This window comes from Pteropus alecto, unplaced genomic scaffold (genome assembly GCF_000325575.1).
Source record: "Pteropus alecto unplaced genomic scaffold, ASM32557v1 scaffold3, whole genome shotgun sequence".
Lineage (NCBI taxonomy): Eukaryota > Metazoa > Chordata > Mammalia > Chiroptera > Pteropodidae > Pteropus > Pteropus alecto.
Genome location: NW_006442484.1, coordinates 55759812 through 55770648, shown reverse-complemented (window position 1 = coordinate 55770648; position 10837 = coordinate 55759812). Strand labels below are relative to the sequence as shown.

General features: G+C 32.4%; 1 protein-coding gene across 1 annotated transcript; it reads left to right on the top strand.

The window, feature by feature from the left end:
- Nucleotides 1–1006: 1006 nt before the first annotated feature.
- MSTN (myostatin) lies at nt 1007–5972 on the top strand. Its single transcript, XM_006921286.1, has 3 exons — nt 1007–1421; nt 3198–3571; nt 5544–5972. Exons 1-3 carry the CDS (start codon nt 1049–1051, stop codon nt 5922–5924), a joined length of 1128 nt encoding a protein of 375 aa, XP_006921348.1. The 5' UTR covers nt 1007–1048; the 3' UTR covers nt 5925–5972.
- Nucleotides 5973–10837: the final 4865 nt, after the last annotated feature.

The following is a 10837-nucleotide window of genomic DNA, read 5'->3' as shown; positions in this document are numbered from 1 at the left end:
TTATGTGTTCGCAATGTCCTCACATAATTTATAGAGAATAGATACTATATTTTTTGCTTTTACCACTGGAAATCTGAGGCAAACTGTAATAAGTGCTGCATTGCCAATCATAAAATCCATTATCTTCTTATTCTAAGTTTGGAGATTTTTCTACTGGCTAACATCCTCTTAGTAATAAACAATGAAGAAACATTTTCTGAGCAATATTAGTCTGCAACTTTAGAAAACAAGAATAGTAATCAGTCAATATCTGAGCACAATTTTCACATTAATAAAAGGTATTAAATCATTTAAAAATAATTCCACATGCAATATAACATTATAATAAGTATGATTTTCAAAATGTGCTAAAAATTTAGTCAGGAAAGTAAGTTTCTCAAATTATAGCTGAAAATCACCAGTATCACAATCTTGACTTTTCATTCAGATTTTCCTAATTAAAATTTATATTTCCCTAATTCCACAGAACTAAAAATAATTTAACAAATAAAATTCGTTTTACTTCAAATGCTTGCATAAATAATATAAAATCATTTTAATTCTTGAGGAAGTACCATTTCAACTTTTTAAGTATGAGGTGTAAATTAATATTTACTTATTTAAATTATAACCTGAGTTTCACATATGAAGATTAATAAGATTTAAGTGTAGTTTATATTACTGTTAACATAGACTTTAATTTTTCAAATGTCACATTTATCTTTCATTATTTGTAGATTTATTTCTTTTATGAAGTACTCAAATGAATCAGCTCACCCTTGACTGTAACAAAATACTGTTTGGTGACTTGTGACAGACAGGGTTTTAACCTCTGACAGCGAGATTCATTGTGGAGCAAGAGCCAATCATAGATCCTGACGACACTTGTCTCATCAAAGTTGGAATATAAAAAGCCACTTGGAATACAGTATAAAAGATTCACTGGTGTGGCAAGTTGTCTCTCTGACGGTACAGGCATTAAAATTTTGCTTGGCTTTACTCAACAGCAAAACAAAAGTAAAAGAAGGAAATAAGAACAAGGAAAAAAAATTGTATTGATTTTAAAATCATGCAAAAACTGCAAATCTATGTTTATATTTACCTGTTTATGCTGATTGTTGCTGGTCCAGTGGATCTAAATGAGAACAGTGAGCAAAAAGAAAATGTGGAAAAAGAGGGGCTGTGTAATGCATGTACTTGGAGACAAAACACTAAATCTTCAAGAATAGAAGCCATAAAAATTCAGATCCTCAGTAAACTTCGTCTGGAAACAGCTCCTAACATCAGCAAAGATGCTATAAGACAACTTTTGCCTAAAGCTCCTCCGCTCCAGGAACTGATTGATCAGTACGATGTCCAGAGAGATGACAGCAGTGATGGCTCCTTGGAAGATGATGATTATCACGCTACGACAGAAACAATTATTACCATGCCTACAGAGTGTAAGTAGTCCTATTAGTGTATATCAACAATTCTGCTATTGTTCTAATGTTTATGAAAACCGGATCTATTTTCAGGTTCTTTTAACAAGCTGTTGGCTTGTATGTAAACGGGAGAAAAAGAGTTTTTTTCCCTCAAGATTTCATGAGACATGTACTAATGAGGCCAATATCTGAAAATGCTTGCATAGCACTGTTATTTAGTTTAATGTGACAAATATAACATGCTTGTGCTTTCAAAGCTTAATACCACCAAAGCAACTACTGAGAGATACTACAAGCAATGTTAAAACTTTCATGAAATTTCATAATTGCATTTGGTTGCTTGAAATATGCATTTATAAGTAACAACTTTTTTCACTAAGAATAGAGCGAGAAAAAAATTTGTAGAGGTTTAAGCCTATTTGAGCATGTGCCGAATACCTAGAATGACTTGTTATTCAAAGCTATTTCTCACAGTGTTTTTATGTTCTTCACAAATAAAATATTTAATTTTGAAAGCAATTACACTAGAGTATGAAAAAATATTTTTAATATTTTAATGTATTAATAAGAGCAAAAATTAAGTAATCATAGCATAATGATTATTATGAATTAAATATCAAAAAATGCCTAAGAAATAAACATTTTAAACAAGTAGGTTCTGGCTTACAAAATCCTACTTAGACCTTGACCATGGTACTACTGTTGTGGGTACCCAGTCTGCATATTTCCAAGCAGCCACACTGCTTAATAACTTTCTAGAATATTATTTCATTCTTCATGGAGAGAGGACTAATACCTGTAATATCTATGTTGCTTCTGAAAGATAATGTATTTCATACCATTCCTTTTGCAGTCAGTTCAAAACTATAGTCAAGGAAAGGGAGAGAAGCACCTCAGGAGAAGGCATGACAAGAAAAGATTTTGTGCCATGTGTCTGTGATCTTGCTTTATACAGTGCTTTATACACTCTAAATTGGACTTGAAACTATTTCAAAATACTGCTTTCTTTATTAAGTAATCAGGTTATAATGCAACAAGTAATTTTCCTTTAAGACTCTGCTATCAGATAGTCCTGGAGTAGATTTGCTTTATTTATAAACAATCTTGGAAAAACCAAGAGGAAAGAAATTTCTAAGTACTTCTGCTTACACTGATAGCCTGGCACTGAGGATAATATTTGCTAACTTTTGAGACAGACTGAATGGAACATTTACATTTTGGTGCTAAATACCTGCTTAGTTTTGTTCCTTTAAAAGGCTATTCCAGAGCCAAAACGTAACAGATGTAGTATATTTTCTACTAACTCTCCAGGCTCAGTTAGCTGCTCAGTGTGTCTTGTCCCCAGGTAATTCAGGCCTGGGGGAAGGGTTCCTTCTTCCAGACTGATTGGTACAGCTGCTCAGTAAGTGTAACTACTCAGATTCCCAAAGAATTCTAAGTGGATGTTCCTCCACGGTGTCTCTTGTTCTCTCTAATCATCATCATTTTAAAATTTCATCCACTGTTCATTCCTTCATAGAATTGTCCTTAGTCCACAGCTCTCTGGAAAGGGAGTAGATTCCTCATAAACAGCTGGAAAAACATATATCTAAAAAATCCGAAAAGCTAGAGTAATTATTTTCTTTGATATTTTTCTGAGTTTTGAATAAAATTCTACAGATGTTTTCATTTTAAAAGACTAAGTATGCACTCATTAATCTAATAGAAAAAATATTCACCACTTAGTATGAAGGGGTTTGTTCATTTTTCATGAGAAATAATTTCAATAACTTTTCTTTTCTTATTCATTTATAGCTGATCTTCTAACGCAAGTGGAAGGAAAACCCAAATGTTGCTTCTTTAAATTTAGTTCTAAAATACAATACAATAAAGTAGTAAAGGCCCAACTGTGGATATATCTGAGACCCGTCAAGATTCCTACAACAGTGTTTGTGCAAATCCTGAGACTCATCAAACCCATGAAAGACGGTACAAGGTATACTGGAATCCGATCTCTGAAACTCGACATGAACCCAGGCACTGGTATTTGGCAGAGCATTGATGTGAAGACAGTGTTGCAAAACTGGCTCAAACAACCTGAATCCAACTTAGGCATTGAAATCAAAGCTTTAGATGAGAATGGTCATGATCTTGCTGTAACCTTTCCAGGACCAGGAGAAGATGGGCTGGTAAGTGATAACTGAAAACAACATTCTAACAACCTTGTTATGTTCTCATCATAATGTGAATAGTGGAAAATAGCTACCAATTTCCTATGCTCATAGGCCAGACAAAGGTATCTTACCCTAATGGTAGCCCTGTACCCAATAAAAGTAGGTATATAATTTCATATCTTATGAGACACACTCTTGATACTTTTACTTTGCATGAGGATTAAAAAAAAAGTTATACTATAGTCCTTAACTTCTTAGTTAGTTCTTTTGAATTGAGAATGAAATATAAAGTGCTTTCCATGGATATGCTACATGATTATATGAATAAAAACATGAAATCTTTGTGGTGGATTCTAGTACATATTTAACAAATTAAAACTTTTTTAGTTCCCCCATAAGAGTGAAATATGTTGAAATTTTTTGGCTTTACAAAGTAGAAAAATAAACTTTTAAAATTATAATTAAAATAAAAATGCTTTTATTTATAGCAATTAACTAAGTATAACATGTTTAGGCTTATATTACATATACTATATTTGAGGTCCCTCATGATAAATGTTATTTTATAGGCTGTGAATACACTGATGTATATCTAGATTACTTTGTGAATTATGCTAATAAAATTAAATTTCCAGGCTAGTTAACCTGTGCTGCTCAGCTTATTTCTGAGCTGCATCACCATTCTTTTGTAAGAGTTTACTTAGGTAATGCCAACTAACTTAATATCAGGCCAAGCTACTGATCTTTTATATATTATAAAAAATAATAAAACAAATTTAAAACCTAGTATAAATTTAGTGACTCATGTTTCTGGCTTACCTATGCTTGTGTTTACTCCTGTTTTCAAAAAGTTATTTAATGTGACCATATATTTCACTTCCATCTATTGACATAATTTATAACAAAAGATTATATTTGCAAGCAATAAATGTTTTCTATATTTTTAAATGATCTTACTTATAAAGAATATATAATTAGTCAGATCTACTTTAATAAAAACATAGCCTTTAAGAGATTATGTAATTTTCCAATGAGCTATTTTTCTTTAAATATGCTACATAAAATGTTACTCTCAAAATGGTGTTATTGTTTTTATAATCTTAAAGAACAATTAACTACTAGGTTTATTTTGATTTTGGTATAGGATAAAAAACTACTATTAATTATTTAAGAAAATGTTCTTTTTTTTTATAGGTAGCCTTTTAATGATCAAAGTTAGTGATGCGATAGGTTTTGTTATTAAACAGATGGTTAATATGACGTATTCCTCAGATTTTTCTATGTAAAAGGGAAAAAAGTCTCAAATGCATGAAAAGATTGGAGCAGGGAAAGGATTAGAAAATTATTGTTTAAATTTCTGAATAAAAACATTTTTCAGTGAAAGAATAAAAGAAATATTGTACCTTTTTCTGAATCTGTCCCTCCCTCTCTTTAGAGTTTCTCTTTCTAACCCACTATACATACCACCACCTTCATCACCCTACCTTCCTTTCCCCTTTTACAATCCATATAGTGTGCGGAGGCAACTATTTTGTTCTGGCGTTAATATCCAAGGTTTCCTGAGTGGAGGATGGATGAGTATACCTATCCCTCTAGGAGTCATCAGACTTATTCAGCCAACATAATTGACAAGTGAGAAGAATGGGAGTAACCTCTTCCCTCTCTCTTCCCCTCACTCTCTATTCTCATAAATATTCTGTAAATATTTTCAGAGCCTCTATTACATGCCAGGCATTTGGATAGTCAACCTGGGGAAAACAAAAATTAAAAAGACATAGATCCGACCACAGGGGAATTTGTATTGTTGCTATACTCTTTTGAGCCATAAGAATCAAGCCTAGTGTAGATTAAAATTCCTTAATGTTGTCTTTTAAAAATAAATGTGGTGTAAGAAATAAGATTAGTTTCTTTCTTCAATAATGACTTCTTGAGGTAGAAAAGTGATTCAGACTATTAATATTCTGATTGTTTTTTCCTTTTTATATAGAATCCCTTTTTAGAAGTCAAAGTAACAGACACACCGAAAAGATCCAGAAGAGATTTCGGACTTGACTGTGATGAGCACTCAACAGAATCTCGATGCTGTCGTTACCCTCTAACTGTAGATTTTGAAGCTTTTGGATGGGATTGGATTATTGCACCCAAAAGATATAAGGCCAATTACTGCTCTGGAGAGTGTGAATTTGTATTTTTACAAAAATATCCTCATACTCATCTTGTACACCAAGCAAATCCCAGAGGGTCAGCAGGCCCCTGCTGTACTCCCACAAAGATGTCTCCAATTAATATGCTGTATTTTAATGGCAAAGAACAAATAATATATGGGAAAATTCCAGCCATGGTAGTAGATCGCTGTGGGTGCTCATGAGAGTTTCATTTGGTTCATAACTTCCTAAAATATGGAAGGCCTTCCCCTCAACAATTTTGAAACTGTGAAATTATGTACCACAGGCTTTAAGCCTAGAGTATGCTACAGTCTATTAAGCACAAACTACAGTATATGAAATAAAGAGAGAATATATGCAATGGTTGGCATTTAACCATCAAAATAAATCATACAACAAAATGTTTTATGATTTCCAGAGTTCTTGAACTAGGAGATCAAATTAAATTTATGTTCATATATATATATGTGTGTATATATATATATATATAAAACAACATATGCAGGTAAATGAAAGCAATTCTCCTTGTGTTCTAGTGAATTAAAGGAGAATGCTTGAAAGTCTATTTCTTTAGAGTTTCATTTAGTATTTACAGAAAAATCTATATATAGTATTGGTAAAGTGCAGGATTGTTATATACCATCATTAGATCATCCTTATACACTTGAATTTATATTATATGACAGCATACTTGGTAAGATGAAATTCCACAAAAATAGGGATGGTATATCATATGCAAGTTCCCATTCCTATTATGATTGGTACAGTACATTAACAATCAATGCCAATGGTGCTAATACAATTGGCTGAATGGCTGATGTTATCAAGTAGAAAACATTCAGTAAAATAACAAGTTCCTTCTTTCTTCAGGTGCACTTTCATACACCTCCAAACAGGGAATGGATTTTCTTTAGTAAAAGAAGAATCATTTTTGTAGCATACTTGGAGAAACTGCATTATCTTAAAAGGCAGTCAAAAGTATTCATTTTAATAAACATTTTAAAATTACAAAAATTTCAAAATTACAGCCCGCCTTTGCAACACTGCAGTTTTTATGATAAAACAATGAAAATGACAGATTCTATCAATATTGTATAAAAAGACTTTGAAACAATTATGTTTATATAATATGTATACAATATTGTTTTGTAAATAAGTGTCTCCTTTTTTATTTACTTTGGTATATTTTTACAGTAAGGACATTTCAAATTAAATAAAAGGACATGTCATATATGACAGAAAAGCAACTGTTTATATTTCAGAGCAAATTAGCGGATTAAATAGTGGTCTTAAAACTCCATATGCTAATGGTTAGATGGTTATATTACAATCATTTTATATTTTTTTACATTATTAACATTCACTTATGGATTGATGATGGCTGTATAATGTGAATGTGAAATTTCAATGGTTTACTGTCATTGTATTCAAGTATCAACGTTCCATTATTTTAATACTTATAAATATTAAGCATACCAAAATGATTTCACTCTATTATCTGAAATGCAGAATAAACTGATGATACCTTAACAAGAATTGTTCATTTTATTTTATAATTCTATAATGAATATATTTCTGCATATATATACTTCTGATTTGTAAATCAGGATTTTGTTAATCAAATTTATTGTATTTATATGACAGTGAAATTATTTCTTGCATTTAATGTGTAGAAACAATATAAATTATATTAGAGTGTTGAAAGACACAACGGTTTTATGTTATGAGGGTTAATTCTGGATTTCTGATTTTTACTTTATTACCAAAGTAACAGTTTAGCACAAAAGTTTGGTTTAGGAACTTTAGGTCTGCTACTCTGGTTCTCATGAGTGAAGTTCCTGTTAATTTGGTCCTAGTCAAGTTGCTTTACACATACAAAAGTAAGAACTAGTTATATCTGTTTCATTTCTCTTTATCGTGACCTGAAAACTATTTATATGTTTTCATAGGTTCAATTTCCAAATGATTGCAGTTGGCAAGGGTATGTGGTCCTAGAGTTACAAGTTCTACTGAAGCCACAGGGACACGGGGAAGCTGCATCTTTTTCTTAGCACTTTAATGATACTGGCACATTTATCTGAGCTTTGCGGGCAACAATTTTTAAATTGAATTGAAAAATAATTATAAAGTGCCTAGAAATCCTTAAGTGCCACACTATACATAAATGTTTTTGAAGTGCACACTCTTCTCCACACCTCACTGGTTTAGTAACTTAGTCTAATCGGAGAGGTGATTAAAATTCTAGTGTCATGGTTCCTAAATAAAATATTATAATTAACACAAATGTAATTTTTAATCATCTATGATATTACAGCAATTTTTACTCATACAAAGTATAGTACTTTTTTCCAATTTTAATGCTGACATATTTAACGTTGACATGGCTTGAACTCTAAGGGGGTTGCCCCTGTGGGGGAAGCAGCCAACTATGGTGATGGGGTGAGGCCACTTCCAGTTGCATACAGTAGAATCTACTTCTTCCAGGGCTGTGAATATACACGGCCCAACAGTCTGGGTCAGCAGGCTCATTAACATATCTTAGGCTTTGGAGTACAAATAACTGGTGACCTTGACCTCTATGGTGGAGACTGTGAGGAAGGAATACTTTCAGTTTCCAGGGACCCAGTCACAGGACTCCCCAATCTTTATATTCATCCTTATCATGGAGCCCCAGAATCACATCACCAACCTCACTATGTGGTAGCCTATATGATCATGAAAGAAAGCATCAGGACCAATTTGGAATCTATATGATCACGAAAGAAAGCATCAGGGCCAATTTGGAACATATATGATCATGAAAGAAAGCATCAGGACCAATTTCTTTTGTGAAAAGACCTAGGCAGTTCTATTTTGCTGAGGTCCTAAAAATGGCAAGAGTATTCTATTCTTCCAATCTGTCTATGAGCACATTATTTTCATTTTCAGTATACTCAGAATATTCACTTGTGATACATGATACTAATCCCTGAGATTTTCAAAAAACACAATGTAAAATTCAATGCAGTGTATCAGTTTTAATATTCTGAATATTTTGTTATACCTCTCACAAACCTATATTAGTTAAAAAAAATAAAAGCAAACCTTTCCAAACTCTATAGTTTTTTTTGTATTCAAGTTGGTTTTTGCACTTCTGCATAAAAATTTATTTTATTAAAATAAAGCAATAATTTGACATTGACAGTAACTAAATTAGAACTCATTCTATCCCTCCTCCCTGACAAGATGAATTCATTTCACTTTAAACCATGATATGACATTAGGATGTCAATGACCCTTTTGAAATCTGTTGAAAACTAGGGACACTCTCACCAGAAAAAATAAAACTCCATTTTACATATAATTTCAAGGAACTTAAGGTCTTCCTAGAGCTCATTCACAGAACCTAGCTTATAAAACCTTAGGAAAGATACTGAATTTTCCTTAAGATAAAAATTATTATTTATGAAATATATAAAATGTTTATAAAGACCTATTTTTTAATAAATCAGTTTTAGACACTAAACAATTTGAGAGTTGGAAAAGGAAAACAAATATCAAAGCAGCCTGGATGTCTTCACATGGCTAAAACCCTTCCTTATTTACCAAACCATTCTATGCCTCTCAAGCATCATCTAATCACCAACTGGCAACTCTGTGATAGATAAAACTAGACAACTGAATATAAAGCACTAAATTATGAACTCACATTCTTCTTATGTGTCAAAAACAGAATCAAGAAATAATCAGGGCTTCTGATATCTGGGTGTCAGAATTAGGAGAGTATGAGACAATATTTATTGAGTACCAGATTTATGCCAGGCACTTTTCTGACATGCTTGGTGTAAGAGACATTAGTGTCCCCAATTTACAGAAGAGAACTCTGAGGAACTGAGACAATAGGAGGTATCTCAGCAGCCAGGTTTGGATTTGAACTAACAGCAATAATGATTCATTGCTCTGGTTATAACAGTACTTCATCAAGCATTGATGGAAGACTGAAACTATGTTTTTTAATGTTTATGCTTTGTAATATAGCCTTATCTGGATTTGCACTGGTTTTTGCAAAAGGTCATGTGGCTGCATTTTAGTGAGGGAGGGGTAGAGTTACTAAGAATGAGAAGGTGGATAAAGAGCAGGTGATTTGCAAAGCAGAAAGATGTACACACAGAAATGGAAATGGGTCAGTGTTGTAGGCTGTGAGAGCTAGAGAAGACCTCAGAGATCATCTAATTTACATATGACAGAATTGAAGCCTAAAGAGAGGGTTGCCCGAAGTCATATAGTGAAGTGGTTCAAGAACCAAGACTAGCACTCTGAAATGCCAGAGTAGAATGGATGGTGGGTCAGAGTAAGAGGAATGATTCCAAAAGACAAAATGCAGTGCCATTTGCGGAAACGTGGATGGATCTTGAGATTTTCATGCTAAGAGAAATAAGTAAGACAGAAAAAGTTGCGAACTGTATGATTTCATTCATATGTAGGATATAAAACTGAAAGAAACAAATGAACAAGACAAAGAGTTTCATGGACATGGACAACAGTTTATGGTTCCAGAAGGAAGCAGGAAGGGAGGAAAATAGATAAGGCTAAAAGGGGTCAAATATGTGGTGATGAAAAGAAACTTAACTTTATGTGGTGAATATACAATGCAATATATATATGACATATTATTGATCTGTATACTTGAAACCTATATAATTTTATTAACCAATATCAATTTATTATTAACCAAATAAATTTAATAAAAAATTCAAGTGACAAAGGAAGAAAAAGATTATACATCATAATCAAATGGGGTTCATTCCATGGGTGCAAAGATGGTTCAACACACGCAAATCGATCAATGTGATACACCACATAAACAATATAAAGGATAAAAATCATATGATCACATCGATAGGTGTAGAAAAGCATTTGACAAGATACAGCATCCATTTATGATTAAAACACTTAATAAAATGGGTATACAAGGAAAATATCTCAACATAATAAAGGCCATGCAAGACGAACCCTTAGCTAATATCATACTTAACGGTAAAGAATTGAAACCTTTTCCTCTAAGATAAGGAACAAGACAAGAATGCCTGCTCTCATCACTCTTATTCAATATAGTATTGGAAGTCCTAGCTAAAGT

Coding starts and splice junctions, on each gene's coding strand:
- MSTN (XM_006921286.1), top strand. CDS start 1,049: ATGCAAAAACTGCAAATCTATGTTTATATTTACCTGTTTATGCTGATT. Junction 1,422..3,197: donor TATTACCATGCCTACAGAGT/GTAAGTAGTCCT, acceptor ATTCATTTATAG/CTGATCTTCTAACGCAAGTG. Junction 3,572..5,543: donor GACCAGGAGAAGATGGGCTG/GTAAGTGATAAC, acceptor CTTTTTATATAG/AATCCCTTTTTAGAAGTCAA.